Source organism: Eptatretus burgeri, chromosome 2 (genome assembly GCF_056783735.1).
Source record: "Eptatretus burgeri isolate ZD-2024b chromosome 2, Ebu_testis_v1, whole genome shotgun sequence".
Classification (NCBI taxonomy): Eukaryota; Metazoa; Chordata; class Myxini; order Myxiniformes; family Myxinidae; genus Eptatretus; species Eptatretus burgeri.
This window is the reverse complement of record NC_140962.1, coordinates 74,538,530-74,556,029: the sequence shown is the minus strand read 5'-3', so window position 1 is coordinate 74,556,029 and position 17,500 is coordinate 74,538,530. Positions and strand designations below refer to the sequence as shown.

General features: G+C 40.8%; 1 protein-coding gene across 2 annotated transcripts in view; it reads right to left on the bottom strand.

Annotated features, from left to right (window-relative positions):
- The window catches only part of TTLL5 (tubulin tyrosine ligase like 5), a 270,134-nt gene that overhangs the window by 193,717 nt on the left and 58,917 nt on the right, over window positions 1–17,500 (bottom strand). For both annotated transcript variants that reach the window (XM_085869871.1, XM_085869872.1), the window contains exons 8-12: window positions 15,647–15,716; window positions 8,682–8,766; window positions 5,464–5,565; window positions 3,100–3,191; window positions 2,872–2,979 (exon numbers count right to left, since the gene is read on the bottom strand). In XM_085869871.1, the coding sequence (XP_085725997.1) occupies window positions 2,872–2,979; window positions 3,100–3,191; window positions 5,464–5,565; window positions 8,682–8,766; window positions 15,647–15,716 (457 nt within the window). The remainder of the gene's footprint in view (window positions 1–2,871; window positions 2,980–3,099; window positions 3,192–5,463; window positions 5,566–8,681; window positions 8,767–15,646; window positions 15,717–17,500) is intronic.

The window sequence follows — 17,500 nt, the reverse complement described above, 5'->3', positions numbered from 1 at the left end:
GCAAATTACAACAGCATTAATCGGGAATGGATAAATCAGTAGAATTTGGGATCGAGGTATGTGCTCAGATATGGTAACTAAAAAGGCCAACACTTTGCCACACTGTCTCCTGAATTTCTTTCCCCCAAATATTTTCCTAAAAAAATTAATCATGGACGAAAATTTATCTAACCCGAACCCTAACAGCTCTTTGAATATTGCTTGAGCTTTTGATAGTGTTTCACCCTGCTAAACTTTCCAAACTCTTCTGTGGGCCTTTGGTGGTCCTTCTTTCTGCTGGTCGTCACTTTATCAATCACAATGATGCCTTCCTGTTTCTGCTGGTGTTTCAGATGGCAATGTAATCAGCTTTTTTCACTTGCTCTAATTAACCCTTCATGATAATAATAATAATAATAATGATAATACGAGTTATCTTGCAATAAACTTTGATGCAGAAGGAGGCTATTAGGCCCATCAAAGTCTGTACTTTATTTGTTTGTCTATCCTCGATCCTTGTTTAAATGCTGAGCGTCAAGCAAGGAAGCAGCACGTATCATTTTAAAAGTATTTTGTATGACTCAGTCGGGGTTCGAATCGCCGCTCTCCCAGACTTGGAGCGGAGGCTCAAACCATTATTATGCCACTGAGTGTTTGTGTCACTTTGTTCATTTCTTTACTTCGCCGTTGCTCCAAGTCCATTTAAAAAGCAACAAACATGAGTAATTCTCATCATTCAGATCTTACAGGCACATAAATAAATAAATAATGCTCTTTCCAACCTCAAAGATAAAATTGGTTTTACCATTTCCTTTAAACTATGAAGAACAAAATTACCTCCCCTACCCCATATCCCCCTAAATCGAACCTCATTCTCTTCGTTTAATCACAGTGCCTCCACCACAAAAGATGGACGGAGGTTATGTGTTCTCTTTCAGGAGGGTATTGTCGATTTGCATCGATGTATTTTATCAGTCATGTTAAAATAGTCCACCAAGTTTCTTTTTGATACTTAAAAGTCTATCTGCATCAGAAAATAGTAAAATCGTTTTTGGCATGGATCAAGGTGAACAGCCACTAAAAAATAAAAAAATAATAAAAAAAAAATCACTGACCTTAACCCTAACCCGAACCAAAACCACTTTCTGACAAACAGGAAGGTATTGCTTATACATACTAAAAACCCAAATCTTTTGTCAATGGCCAAAGTAAGTTATTTTCAGGTTGTCCTAGATTTGTTCATATTTCTAAACCATGATTAGATAACCTCTGTGTTGGAGGGTTTGTTCCCATCTGAACACTTCCCTTATGATTCTGTGATCGTATAGTTTAATACCGTCACATGCATGACCCCCACCCAATAATACTCATGTGCTGTGTTAATTTGTTAATTTCTCTTGATGTCCTTGCTATTTGTGCAGAAAGTGTGCCGATGTCTTCTCCCTAATACCATCCTTCGAGCGACACTATAAGAGAGATGTTTGTCGGTCTGTCTGTGCGTCACCAATTTTTCTCAGAGATGGCCAAACGGAACTTCGTCAAACTTGAAGAGGTTCATCAGTGAGTGCCAAGGAGTGTTTTAGGCAAAATAAATATTTTGAAAAAAACAAGTTGGATTTTTTTTTCTTTAATCACTCTATAGTGCCTAAGCCTTTATAGCTTTGTGAAAGGTAATATTAAATGTTCCCTGACCCCATTCCTTCGTAGGTGGAGGGAAGTGTTTTAGGGCACAAAAAAAATCCCCCCCCCCAAAAAAAAAAACAATTTTATTTCTTCAAAATGCCAACAGGATTATACCAGCACTGGGTAACGCCAGGTGACCCTGCTAGTATGCGATATATGTACAACCTGTTTTATGCGTGATACACAATGCAGAAAAACAGCCTTCTTTCGGACATCATGTTCTTTATTTGTCAAAATTCTTTCTTGAGAGCAACTTCTTAATGTTTCCAATGCATGAATTTGCAGATCAATGTAATTTGCTTCTCTTTGGAATGGAGCTCTTGCTATTCATGTCACCTGCAGAGTCAGTCAAATCCAAGCAACTGGGCATTATTGGTACTGATGTTGTTGTATGTGTATCAAAAGGTCTCTGCTTCTCCATTGTATACTTATTACAGCCATGTATGTTTATTGTAATATTTATCAGTTTCCTCAATCAAATTTCAATGTCATCTGTGCACCGTTGGCTGCTATGGAAAGCATGTATGCTTGTCTCACAATCTTCTACTCTCCCATGCTCTCATCTCACAAGCCATCTGCACATTTTTTTTTTCTTCCCTTTTTCATATTTATGTAATTTGTACAGTACCACTTCAGTCTTTTACCTCTCTGTATTTCCTTTCGAGCAGGGTGCTCAAGAGCAACTGGTGGTGCACCCGACATCCGTTTACGATGTGTTTTAGACTTTTTAACACTATTTACGATAATTTGATGACAAATGTATCGTGCGATACACTGTAATTTAAAATCTATGACATGTTTTGTCATATTCTTAACAGAAACCGATATTTATCTTATACTCTTAACTTGAATCAGTATGTTTTTATTTCATATGATTTTTTTCATTATTTATTTTATTTATTGACCCCAATCAATCTTATTTGTCCCCCCCCCACCCTCATTTGCATGTCTCCATTTTCACCTCCCCCCCCGACCCCAGGCTTAGTTAATGTTTTATACGTGTGATGTGCTGTGTACCTGGTGTTTGTTTGTCTTGTATACTACAAGCTTTTCCATGAGCCTTGAAAATATAAAACAGCAAAAAAAGAAAGAAAAAAAATACACAGAGAGGTATTGTGCTGACACAGCAAGGGAGTAAGAGGTCCAAGCAAAACCTCGATCAACAGCGAGCTTACAAACTCACACCAATCTGTTAAAGTCAACACCCACCAAAACAATTCCCACGGTGTGGCACAAACATCTTGATCGCAGAGGCAATAGGACTCTCAACTGCCATTACAGTTTTGACAATAAGTTCTTCAACATGTGACATCAGCTCTGAAGCAGAAGGGTAAATAAAAGAAAAAGAAAAGACAAACATTACTTTGTGCAAGCTTATACATACTAAACCATGGATATGATAATGTTGTTGTTGCTCACATGAGTCATACAACACACCTGTGGTGTTAATTCCTTCTTGCTTGAGGTAGCGCAACATTCCACTCATACTCCACTTGTTGCCAAAATCCTCTACTTCCGGGTCATCACAACTGCCACAAATACCACAGAATAGAACAGAGACAGTTAAGGAACTAGAGAGTTCATAGAACATGATACCCTGCACAATGTTCAAGCATATACTTCAATTTCAATCATTGAAGCAGTTTTATATATCACCCCAATACACCAACTTATTTAACATGTCTAAGTACTGCCAAACGGAAGTGTTTTGGAAAAAGAAGATGATTTGTGTTCTATAATGTTCAAGTACATACTGTCGAACCCCGCTATTCATGGATTCACTATTAGTGGACCTTGTATATCCGCGGGTCATAAAGTGTGACCTGCTTCGACATTTGCTGTTCGCGTATTCACATTTTTTTATGTTTTATGTTTTGTTTTTTTAAACACTTCAGAACTGGTCTCTTATATCCACCGAGGAAATTAGAAACTGGCCAACATCAGAGCATTACATAAAAAGGTGCAAAAACAGATCCCCTTAACTACAACCCAATTAGCTTACTGCACTTCAATAATCAGCAAAGACATGGAATCAATCATCACAGTTGACATAAAATCATTGCTTTACTCCAACAGCCCCATGCCAGATCATCAACTCGGATTCAGACCTGGGCACTCCACCTTGGACATGCCGCTTCGACTCTCCCAACAATGAATGGAGGCCCTCAATATCAGACATGAGATCAGGGCCACCTCTCTGGACATATCGTGAGCTTTTAATAGTCTGGCATCCAGCCCTGCTCTCCAAACTGTCTGCCTATGGAATCCAAGGGCAACTCCACTGTTGGATTACTGACTTCATCCCCTCTCAATGCTCTCATGGGCAACATGTGGCTCTCAACGGAACCCTTTCATCTCCTCTCCCTGTCAAGACTCAAGTACCCCAATTTAGTGTTTTGGGCCCCATATTATTCCTAATCTTCATCAATGATCTCACTGACTCTGGAAAATCCTTGTTATCTCTTTGCTGATGACTACACTCTCTGCTAAGACATCTCTCATCCTTCTGACAGACAGGCAGCAGCCTTTTCCCTCTCCCCAGACCTTTGCATAATCACAAACTGTTCAAACACAATTTTGCTCATGTATCCATATTGTCCACCCTTTGCATTCTCCCTTACCCCTCATCGTTACCTACATCCCATGTTTGTCCATCTCCATCAACTTCCTCCCTCCACCTTGCTGTTATTGGTTCCCCTTTTTCCTGCTGTTCCCTTTGTTATGTTGTATCCTGATTTGTTATGTGTAATCACTTTTCATGTAAAAAACAAAAAAATTTTTTTTTTTTAAAAACAATGTCCTGATATTTCGCGGACCCCGACATTTGCGGCATTTTTCAGGAACATATTCCCCATGAATAGCGGGATCCGACAGTAATTCAATTCAAATAAAATAAAGATTGCAAATGTCATATAAGTTAATTAATTCTGGAATTTACCGCCGTTTTACCGCTGTTGATGCAGTTTCTATTACATTATCCTATCTAACACGTTCCATTCGTTATTTGTGCCTGTTGTATGTGTCCTTTATAACATCCTTAAAAACAGTAAGTTTCCTGTTTGGAATTATTTTCAATTTTGCTTGACTTCCAGGCAGGCAGAGTAAAAAACATCATCTCACTCCTCTTTGCGCATGCACGATCGGGATGTATTTGGAGACAAAGTTACTGTTAAACGGAAAACTGTTAAATGGCAGGTTTGTCTTCCTATTCATGTTCCTAATTAATGTTCAAAATATGACATACAATTTAACTTAAGTAGTTCTTTGCTCAGAAACTGACTGTGCGAAGTGTCGGACATAAACCAATTGCTTAACCACACTTTTTGCTTCGCGTGTGCGTGGTAATTAGGGGAGACAGTCAATAAATATGTAGGATTGTAAAACGGAATGTCAACCTGAAATTAAAACTTTCCCACTATTCTTTTATTCATATATTTACATGTGTTCAAAATTATCGAGGAATACCAGATGAGGGAACCAAAAATTAGGTAAATGTGTAAGTTTGCAGGAATTGACTGGCTACAGAGAAAGGGGCAACAGAGTCTAAAATAGGCTTTGTACATTTCTCTCAACAAGACTTAGGAGAAAAATAACATCATGATAAAAACATTTTTTTAACAAAATGAAACAATTTTATGAATGACAAAAATCTACAAAAAAACAAATTAACTTATGTTATGTCTACCATGCCACAATTTAACTGCATTACCATACTGGAAAATGAAGAGCTGTCTTACTTCTCCTTCCCTTCCTTACCCTCATGTCCTCAAAAATCCATTGAATGAACATTTACCATCTCACCTCACATAATTCCCACTTTTTTTGTTCACACTGTAGTTTGTAAGATGCATAAACTGGTTCTTGATGTGTTTTGAGCTTCGGTCATACTTTACTGTGGCAAATCTGCAGCAGACGACAGAAAGGGCATTAAAAATCCTAAATTATATAAATGCCGTTCAGTACATAATCTGAGAAGAAACCTGAAAATTGGAATCAAGCCAGAATGATACCAGATCACAATCAAATCACTTTACCAACATAATGAAGCACAGTTTGCTGAGCTGCTTTATAGCTTGGCATATACAGCACAAATTTACATGAAATTGCATTACTTTCACAGGAATCGGTGGAGCATGTTTGGAACCACACTATGATTTTTCGTTGCTTATGATCAATCACTGAAATAGAGTAGGTCATTCAGATGACAGGAATCACAAGAGAAATCAATGAGTTTCCACGGCTTATCAGTAACCACATGGAAATCATTCAAAAGGACATGATGTACGAGTGTGTGGAATATTGCATTTAAATATAGTGTGGTGTGTGTCAGTCTTTACAGCTCAGGTAACACCTTATACAACTAGAAGGGGAGCACTCGGTAGAGTGCAAAACCTCCGCCGTCAATACTGCTGGGTCACTTAAGTGATCCTGATATCCTATTCATTGTAGGTCAAAACGGATCAGACTCTACTGAACAACGATTGAATAAACTAAACTAGATCGATGCACATGTAGAAATGCCAAAAAGAAAAAAAATCGAAATTTTTTTGAAAAAAAAGTTGCAAAATTTCTAAAAAAAATTTTCTCTAACAAATTTTTTTGAGGGGTTGGAAATCACTTAAAACATGCAGAAATGCAAAAAAAATTCAAATATTTTTCAAATAAAATCGAATTTTTTTTTGAGAAAAAGTTGCAAAATTTTGTTGTTTTTTTCTCTAACAATTTTTTTTTTGGTTGGAAATCACTTAAAACACGTAGAAATGCAAAAACAAAAATTCAAATATTTTTTCAAAATGGCCGCCATAGCGGCCATATTGGACTTTGGACCGAGTCCAAAATCTAATGGCATGATCATTGGACCGTACCTAATCCCCCCACCAAGTTTTGTCGAAATCCGTCCAGGAGTTTTTCAGTAATACTGTTCACAAACAAACAAACAAACAAACAGACAGACAGGGGTGAAAACAGTAACCTCCGCCCATCTTCGATGGCGGAGGTTAATAATCTGGGGACCTGTCTGCTAACATTGGTTGTTGGTGGATGTTAAAGATCACATGAGTCTTTGGGACAGAATACGTGATTGTCTCAGTAACCCACTTGCATTTGAAGTGTCTAACCGAGGTTTGAATCTCGGACCAGCAATAAACTATCATCCTGCTGTTTCGCGGGCAGGCACTGATGCATGTGCTCTGTCTGTTAAACAGGACACCCTATCTGAGAGCATTATTTGGTGGACATTAAAGATCCCATGGAGTCCTTCTCAAAGAGTAGGCAAGCTATCCATTGGCACCCTGAACAAATCACAAATTCCTGCTCTAACCTCCAAGGAGCACTGCATCAGTGGCACAGCTGCACCTCAAGCAAATGATGATACCCACAGCCATGTGTTAGATACAAAAGAAGAAGTCAGCAACCTGGTCAAATTCACAATTCCTACCCTTAAAGGCTGTGTAGGCTCTACAAAGCTCAACTCCAAATCAGGGCTCTGGCATTTCCTACTATCAACCAATGGGTCCATGGAATTGATTGAAACGTCTGAAACGGATGAAACAAACAGGATATGCCGATGCAACAATAAGAACAACAACACAAATTTAATAGGGAAGGTAGATTGCAGGAACGGAGGCTGATCAATTCAGGAAAGTTGAGATACTTTCATGGATTGGACAAAATATTGGCAGATGCAGTTTAACGTAAATAATTGTAACGTGGTACGGGCGGGTAAGAAAAATGAAAATATGGAGTATGGAATGCAAGAAGTTTTGGAACATGTGACACATGAGAAGGATATGGGGGTGGTAATAGATACAAGGAGTAAGCAGAGAGCACAGTGCCAGGCAGATGTAGGGAAAGAAAACAGGGTTTTAGGTATAGCAGAGTACCTGCCCTACCGGTGATCTTGTTCCAAGCGTGCAACACGTTCTTCTGACGCATAGCTTTATTTGGGCGGTGTATAGGCAAGTGACAGCTCCGTATCGGAAAAAATAAATAACCCGGTTATGTGCATGAAGCAAAAACATACCTACTGCTTTTAATTCAAAACACCTTACTGCATTGGAAAACGCGGAGACAGGAATACTGCACCGTAAATGGTGGGAACTTGTAATACTCTCCCCCACCTGGAGGTGGCGCGACCCGATACACATTATTTACATAGAGAATTTTATACATTACGGTATCTGACAGAGATACACACACACACACACACACACACACACACACACACACACACACACACACACACACACACACACACACACACACACACACACGGTGATGTCCCCGTGCTTGCCCCACTATACTGCCACATTTACTTCCTTTATTGATATACATCTTTGTCTTCTCATTTCCCTCACATTTTTGTATGCTGATAGCAGGGAATTTTACAAAGCTTCCAGCTACAATTCACATTAATTTAATCATAAAACTCACACACTTATGCCCAGCAACCCATTCAGTCCCATAGCATTCTTCCATATAAAAGTCATTATTATGCCAACAACTACTTATACTATGACTACTACTACTACCACGACGACTTTGATGACTTCAATTATTCCCACCTTATTATGGGGTGTTCATCCAACGAGTTTTGCTCAAGCCTTTGATGAAAAGGCTGAGCAGGCCTGACATATGACTACAGCTGATTTTGGCAGGAATTTTGCGCTGCTCAACTCAAACCCAGAGCAGAGAAATCAAAAGTAAGAGTGCAAGTAAGTGCACCATCCTGCCAGACTATTTATTTTGCCAAATTACCTGTAAATAACTAATATTTACAGTTTCTTTGCTTGTGTTGGTTGGACTTTGGTCAGGAAAGAAAGCTGAAATGAGCATGTGTCACTGATGAGTAAATTCACCTTTGCTTTGTCAATAACAGTCGGTGGTGATGATTTTGAGAAGACTACAATTTCATTTGAAAGAAATACCCTTTATGATTGAATCCGGAATTCCCAGGTCTATGATTGAATCCGGAATTCCCAAGCCTTACCACCTGTTAGCAAAAGGGAAATTTATCTCACCTGGTAAGTCCCTCTTCGTAAAGGTAAATAAGCAGTGGGTCATACGATGATACCAGCACGTACAGCCTGAGATCAAACTTGAATTCTGCAGGGACACAGGCACAAACAAAGATGCTGGAACATCAGATGAGTAACAACTTATTGATGAGGATTTTGACCCTTCAAAATGAAAGAAAAGTGAAAATTTCATCAGTTTTAAATCACTAAATCTAATTCATGTATTGTCAAATTTTCCTCTTTGCATCCTGAAATGAAAACAAATTAACCACAAGTCAGCAAATACTATTTCAGTGAATTTCTGAGAAATTTCCGTGGAAACATTAAAACTTAACAAAGCAGAGAGGTCTTGAGAGAAAAAGGACATGGGCGGGATCTGCGAGCAGAAAATTTCATTGGTCGACACGATGTAAAAGCCGTAATATTTTGTCCAAGTACTGCTAAATGGGAGGCTTTTCAAAGTGCCAAGAAGGCAATTTGTGTTCTCCATTACTCAAGTGTATAATTCAATTGAAATTACAAAAGTGTTTTAAAGGTTGTAGAATTTTTTTTCTAAACTTTGCCACTGTTGATGCAGTGTATCTTACACCATTTTATATACCACGCTGTATTAGTTATTCGTGCAAGTTGTTTGCGTTCTTTCGGACATCCTTAAAAGCAGTAAGTTTCCTGTTTGGAATGATTTTCCAGACAGACAGACAGGCAGGCAGACAGACAGACAGACAGACAGACAGACAGACAGAATAAAAAAAAATTATTTCACTCCTCCATGCGCATGCACAATTGAGACAAATTCAGAGCCAAAGTACTGCCAAAACTACAGGTTCATTTTCCGATTCATGTTCTGATTTGTGCTCAAAATACAACACTCAATTGAAGTCAAGGTGTTCCTCGATCATAAACTGAGGTTTGTAGACAGACAGACGGACAAGGTGAACCAAATGCTTAACACGCATGAGGTAATTAATATATACGAAGTTAAGTCCACAATTGGCTGATCATGATGAGATATACTGTTACGTTTGAAGGGGCGGGGGGGGGGGGAGGGAGTGAGAGTTAGAAATTCCCATTGAACAGATATAAATGTGGAGAGTTGCAAGGCCCATGTGCGAGTAGTTTGCAAATCACGATGTTACAAGTAGGGACACATCAGATTAAGGATTGTCTTGTTTGAATGTGCACCATACAGGGGATGGTGCATGGTAATAATTAATTAAGGGTTATGGTTAAGGAATTGTGCGTATAGCCCCTGTGTAAACATCTACCTGGGACACTGGGAGACTGCAAGAGCAAAAGGAGCGGAGCTATGGATCGCCTCGAAGGGGCGGAGCGTTGCCCGGGAGAAGATAACAATAAGAGAGCGAGAGATCACATAAGAGAGCGAGTTCATTGAGTCGGAAGAGAAAAGACGGTTGAGGAGATGGAGTTCAAAAAGGATCGTGAGCTGGGCTGAGAGAGCCAAGCCTGAAGAGAACAGCGACTGAGGAGAACGAGTGCTAAAGGAGGAGACCTCTGAAAGGGAGGTCTTGTTTGCCTGCCTTCATCCTGTGCTTGTTCGTCGTCCTGCCCATCACCTCCCCATCCCTCCTCATCGCCTGGTTGTGGCTGCTTCCATCCTTCCACCCGCTACCACCAGAGCTGAGTCCCCCGGTTTTGTCCCTTTCTCATCTGTGATTAAATCTTGTGTTTGGCACCTTAGATTTCTGTACGTTTTATTTCTTATTGTATATAATTATTTATTATTGATTCTGTGTTCCCTCCCTTTCTTCTCTACTACTACTACTACTACTACTACTACTACCTGCCATCGTATCCAATCTTCCCTTGTTATCTGTATCGGGAATAAAGTCGTTGCTTTTAACAGAAGCTTTAAGGTTCTCGTGTTTCGCTTCGGTTTTTGCACGCAGTCTGCCATCATTCAGAACGTCATCCAAAGGAAGAAAAAGCCAGTTCAGCCCAACATACAGCGTCGGTTTTAATTGACCTGGACACAAAAATACTTACATGATCTGAACAAAACTCAACCATGCATGGAGCAAATATCAATCTCGTAGTATGTGGTCCTGTTTCATGTAATGTTATCACATTATCATGCCACGGATCTCCTAGTCCCTCTGTCTACTCAAAACATCTCCAATCATGCTGATGAAGGCCTGCCTGTCCCCATATGAATGGACCCTCAACCCTTCTTTTAGTTTTCCAAACTTGCACAATGTGTCATGCAACTCTTTGTTTTTAACGCATTTGTATTAAAATGAATAAACTGCCAAAGGGTAGTACGATGTATTGTCACCAAAAATGGCAGTGGTCATGAGCACCTCATCAGTAACTAGTCCAAGGGAACTTGCTTATGGATTCAGAAATAAAAGCTAATCGAAAAATTATTAAAATCAACCAAAAAAAACCAAGATCATTCCAAGACACAATGACATCAATCAATTGATTCACAACTATACAACAGCACCACCCACTGGCCATGAAGTCAACAAGGGACTTTCAAAATGACGTGACAGCCTCGTCACCGTGCCTTGTACATTCATATTGACAATATTGAATATGCATACACAACATGACATCCTGGATCGACAATTAAAGTTTACAGTAATGTGGTTGTTATGTGTGATCTTTCGTGTGAGAGGCGCAAAGGTAATGAGGGAGAGAGGGAGAGAGGGAGAGAGGGAGAGAGGGAGAGAGGGAGAGAGGGAGAGAGGGAGAGAGGGAGAGAGGGAGAGAGGGAGAGAGGGAGAGAGGGAGAGAGGGAGAGAGGGAGAGAGGGAGAGAGGGAGAGAGGGAGAGAGGAGAGAGAGAGAGAGAGAGAGAGAGAGAGAGAGAGAGAGAGAGAGAGAGAGAGAGAGAGAGAGAGAGAGAGAGAGAGAATGTATACAAGTTGCTGTTATTGGCTGCTGTTGGGATTCGCTAGATATCCGTTACTGTCGGGTTTTCCGTGTGTGTGTGTCTGTGTGTGTCTGTGTGTGTGTGTGTCTGCAACGCGAGGCTCCACAGCACGAACCAGCAAACCGATTTTGATGAAACTTGCCAAAAAGGTGCCATATGGGCTGGGAGTGTGCGCATTTGAGTTTCGTTGCTAAGGCCTAAGTCACATTTGCTCTATGGCGAGGATACGGCGGCCGTACGCCCTCTAAATTGACAGAAACGTGCGGCGGCCGCAGAGTTTCTGCGGTGGTCTCAGGGTGGCCCTACGCCGTTTGGCTATCTTTTACAGACCGTAATGTCGCCATGGAATTATAACGCGGAGTTATAACTTTTTTTTCATTTCTACGTTCGCCATAGCAATTCGACAAGCCGAAAAAAAAAACTGGTAAAAAAAAAAAAAAAGAACCCACTTGTTACCATCCGTCTGGCTGCACGTTCGCCTTAGGGCCCCCCTGCGGTCGCCTTGAAAATTCTATGGCCGCCACAGGAACGCCATAAGATCACCGTGCGACATCAAATCAAAGACTGTACGGCACCCCCACGTTTTCGGTCTCCACAATTTATAAATATGCCATGCGGCTACCCGAAAAATAAAAACATATGTGACGGCTACATTGTGTGACCGTGGAAATACTGCAGCCGCCGTATAATTGCTAGTGGCCATAGATTTTGGAGACCCCATGGCTGCCGTGGCAAATGTGTCTTAGGCCTAAGCAACCACCCGTTGCTATGCAGCGGCCAAAAAAACACGTTTTAAGAACCCAAACGGTAACTGACGTAGCGCGGCTTCTATGATAGGTAGAGCGACCCGACAAACTCCTGCCTATTCCCTGCATCCCCATATATTTATCGAGACAGCAGTTCCTCTATCTCTCATAGTTTCCGAATGGCAGCCCTCCAAATGCGGAAAGGTGGTGAACCAGGGAATATGTTAAGTGACCTTGACCTCGGAAACCATCGACAGCGGAACGTTCAAATTCGATGTATGGATAGAGTTTAATAACTACTACAAAATTGAACCGCAGCATTTTTCCAGATTCGATCACCAAGGGTGTCGGGGCTGAAATACGCAAAATTCGAAAAAATACTTTTTCTCGACCTACGTTCACTATTTTCAATACTTGTCCTGCAGTTTTGAATGTGAAGAAACGAGACTTCGGAATTAAACACTTTGAGATATTGAGAAAATTTTACTCGAGCCGATTTTTGATTTAGGTTTTATTTTTCAAATGGTAGTCCTGTGAGGAGTGCCAGTTGGCAAAATACGCAATAGGAAAAATCTTGCCAGGCAGAGGAACAATTGTATGTGAACCAATACGTCTTGGCAATGAATCTTCGTCGGTGGATCGGTCAGAATGAAAAGCATCGTATCCAGCGCTTCGATCCTCGGGGATCCACGTCGCCTACCAGCTTGTCTTCACGTTGGCTGCTATGTTGTTGGCCATCTATATGTTGGCTGGGTTTCAGGATATGGAACGGAGATACCTACTAGGTCTCAAAGTGTTCCCCTCCGTGTGTGTGTGTGTGTGTGTGTGTGTGTGTGTGTGTGTGTGTGTGTGTGTGTGTGTGTGTGTGTGTGTGTGTGTGTGTGTGTGTGTGTGTGTGTGTGTGTAAAAGACACTCAAATCCATGATTATATGGCACTTCACTTAGCTAACCGTGTATTCGACCTGAACAAACATGTAACTTGCTCGACACTCACGTGGTCGCTTGCAAAACCAAAACAAGTTACGATTGCGGAGTGGAAGAGTGGTTTGGGCTAAATGATAAGAATTGTTGTAATTTTAGTTCAAATGTATGCATGACATAATTAATGTTTTCATTAAAAAGACTCTTATTTGTAAAATCATTATTATTTTGTATAGAAAGCACATGCATCAACATCAATAATTATTTAAAATAATTTCACAGGAAAAAAAAAATTGTGAACTGAGGCAAACAGTTTGTAAAACGTGGTTACGTGGAATGCTATATATAGGTTTATTTGTTCATGCAAGTACATTTTCAGGAATATTCTACGTAAGGGGGAGGGGTGAATAATTACTGAGATTCAACCTGTGCTCAACAAAATTTCATTTCATCTTCAGCAATCATTTTCAACATTCGAAGTAACAATGAGTCAGAAAAGGCTGTCTCATTTCAGGTTTACACGTCCTGCTAAAAGACAAAGTGTTGAAGCAGAACTTCGAGAGGAGAGTGTTCCTGTCAATGGACAGGATGCTGAAGGGGATTCTCATGTTCATCCATCATGTTCATCTGCTTCTATGAGCACTGCTAGCTCTCTCCAAAAGAGAACGAAATGAATGAAATTCCGAAAACGAATGAAAATTTTGATTTTTTTTTTTTTGAGGCAACCAAAATTTGACTTTAGGCAACAAAAATTTTGAAACGGTTGTCCTGCATGGCTCTGCAGGGCAACCCCCAAAATAAGTTGGTGTCAAGCACTGCAAAAACTGCTAATATTCTCACCACTAATCCACTGAGGATTTGTAGGCTCATCCAAATCAACTTCTTCAACCCTCGACGAGTCATGGAAATACAACATTGATCCCTCCCCATCACCATAGCATGAAAGTGATATGCCATTGGCAATGATTGACTTAGTCAGCAATGAAGCAATGTGAAAGGTTACGAGTTCTTCAGCAAGTGGACCAGATAGTTACGCTATTTCTTTACTGCCTTGAAGTTTATTAGGAGTACGTTTAATTTGCGGTGGTTGATATCTACTTGTGGTTTGACTCCATTCATTCCACAGGAATAGTTCAGGATTTCTGTGCTTCCAAGATGGAGTTTTCTTCCGACTTCCATCCATGTCTAACACAGCAAAGTGACAGGTGTACACCCTTGAGTTGTGGATAGGCCGCCATATACTCCTTATCCACTGAAGCTGCTCATTGTTATTCACAGGAGCACAACACCTCTCATCCATGGATATTTCTCATATTATTATGAGTCCGATTTGCATCCAGAAACACATTTATGGTTCAGCATTTTGGAAATGCCCTCAATTTGACTCTTTCCTTTTAATGCTACAAATTGTGTTGAAAAGACTATGCAATTTCGCCCTATAAACGGCAGGTTCAAAGTGCCCAGATCAACGAAAGTGAGTCAATGAAAGTGAAAGCACAGCGTGTGGGCGAAAGGCATCGGTGGGCCTTTCTGAGACGTTTTGAAAGTCCTGCAATAGACAGAGCCAGGAATAATGTGTAGGTTGGGGAGGAGCATTTGTGAGGAGTCAAGACATTTTCCCCATTTCAAAAGTTTTAGAGACAAAAACACCACTTTTCTTTTGGCATGTGTAATTAAACTCACCCAGATTAAAAAAAATTGTTTTTAATGTTTCATTACACACAGGAATTTGGATGAGATGCTCTCCTCAACACCATACAATGAGTTCCTGCCGTTGGTAGGGACAGAATAGGGTAATTGGCATTTGAGAGGCCCATTGAATCCCAAATTGTTGGGTCCCACTCAGCCATCCTCTCCATCAGTGAACTGAGGAGGGCCCCATCACATCGGCAGGTAAGTTTCCCGACCAGCACCATGATTCCTCCCCAGAGGAAAGAAACTCCCTCAGAGCTGCCCCCCACCCTTCTCCACCCCTTCCCCTGCTGCCAAACCTCCCACCAGCATCTCCAGCCAGCCAGAAATACAAAAATGGAAGCCTATGGACAAGTGTCATTTCTCGGGAGAGAAAAGTGCAACACTGGCTGAAAATGATATAAATGACTAATATTTGTGCCGATTTTTGCTGGCGTAGGACCATTTTGTCATGGTTTGAGGAAAATGTTTTCATTGACTTTATAGAAAATGAGTACATTTGAATCAGCAAAGTATGCATCCAACAACTAAAACCTTCCATTAAGAAAAACATAACATCAATACACTCAAATACAGTGCTAACACAACCAACCTAATTTCTCAATCAACCATCAATGCACAGCCATATTCGGGTTTTAATAGCAATCTAACAGACATATGCATACAACTCAACCAGAAAGCACAAGGAACAATTTCCTTGTTTGGGGACTCACGATCAATGAGTAGGGGGCTTGAAAGGTAACGAGACACCAACAGGCTCTCATCCATGGGTACCTGGCTTGGCTGAAAAACAAAGAACAACAAAGGTTAAAAATAATTATTACATTCCTAAACTCAAATATACATGGGGTGTTCAAAAGGTTCTATGAATGAGAGACTCACAATTATTCAAGACACACCAAACCAAATTGTTTTTGCAGGTGTATTCACAGTTTTTTTGCATTTTCGCCGGCGTTTGAGGGGTTTTTTCCGCATTTTCACAGTGTTTTTGTGTGCATATTCACGGTTTTTCACATGATTTTTGGTTTTCCCTCATGAATCACGAACTGCCGAGAACCTATCACCCCTTTATCCATTGAAACAATGCCCTGCTATTTGCGGAATTTTCCAGGAATGTATCCCCCATTGTCCAGCGGCTAAGTCGAAAAATATTTCACATTGTGGAGAAATTATGAAACTTTGCAGATCGGTGGAGGACCCCAGAAGGAACATTTTTCAATTAGGACCCAACTCTGAAACGCCCCCTGGTGGCCGCCATCTTGTTTCAATATGGCCGCCACATTTGATATATATTTGCCTATAACTTCGAAACTAAAGCAGATAGAAATACGATTGCAGTGGCTACCCCCCATTTTCAGGGTCAATTAATTCAGTGATATCAATATCATGCATATCTAATGTCAGCCATCTTGGATTCCAAGATGGCCGCCATGTTAGACATATATTCCAACAACTCTTGAACCAAATTTGATAAGAAATGCTATTATCAGCGGCTAAGCCAGATTTTCAGGTCAAAGAATCGAGTGAACTCACCATCATGCTTATCTGGGATCCGCCATCTTGAATTCCAAAATGGCTGCCATGTATCAAACGACATGATTCTGCATGTAATAACATTTTATTACACTTCTAGTTCCGCATTTTATTACTACATTTTGAATTATTACCCCTGTAAATATTTGATCGATTTTCATTAAATCCCCGTGTTTATTTTAAGTTGCTGGTGTCCGTGTATAAACCCCTTGTGCTGTGCTTCGGGTTGCTCTGTCCATGCCGCAATTCCCCTCCCACAAGCACCATAATCTCCGAGGATCACGAGTTCGCTTCAAAGGAAAACCACTCAGCGATCCGGCCTGGTCGGTGTTAACCGCCCATCCAAGACATACATACATACACACACACACACACACACACACACACACACACACACACACACACACACACACACACACACACACACACACACACACACACACATATATACATACATATATACACACACAAGAGGTCAGTCTAAAAGTAACGGGATTGACTTCACAGAAACTTTATTTCAAAAGATATATTGAAATCACAGCTTGATTCCTTCAAAATAGTTTCCCTCCAGTCTCACACACTTGTCCCTCCTCTTCTTCCACGCTTCAATGCAACCCTGGAAGGATTCTTCTGGAATCCTCCGGAGCTCCATCGTCACGGCCCTTTTGATGGCCTCCACATCAGGAAATCGGGTCCCCTTGATCACCCCCTTGAGCTTGAGGAATAGGAAAAAAATCAAAAGGGGCCAAGTATGGCGAATACGGGGGTTGCTCCAGAGTTGGCACCTTCTTCTCCGCCAGAAACTGTCGGATGCTCAGGGCACTGTGAGCAGGGGCATTGTCATGGTGGAGCACCCAGGCGTTGTTCTCCCACAGATCCCTCCTCTTGTCCCGGACTGATCTCATGAGGCGCCAGAGGATCTCCTTGTACACGCATTGATTCACTGTTTGATCCTGTTGTAGAAACTCGAAGTGGACGATGCCATTGATGTCAAAAACGTGATGAGCATCACCTTGACCTTCGACTTCGACATC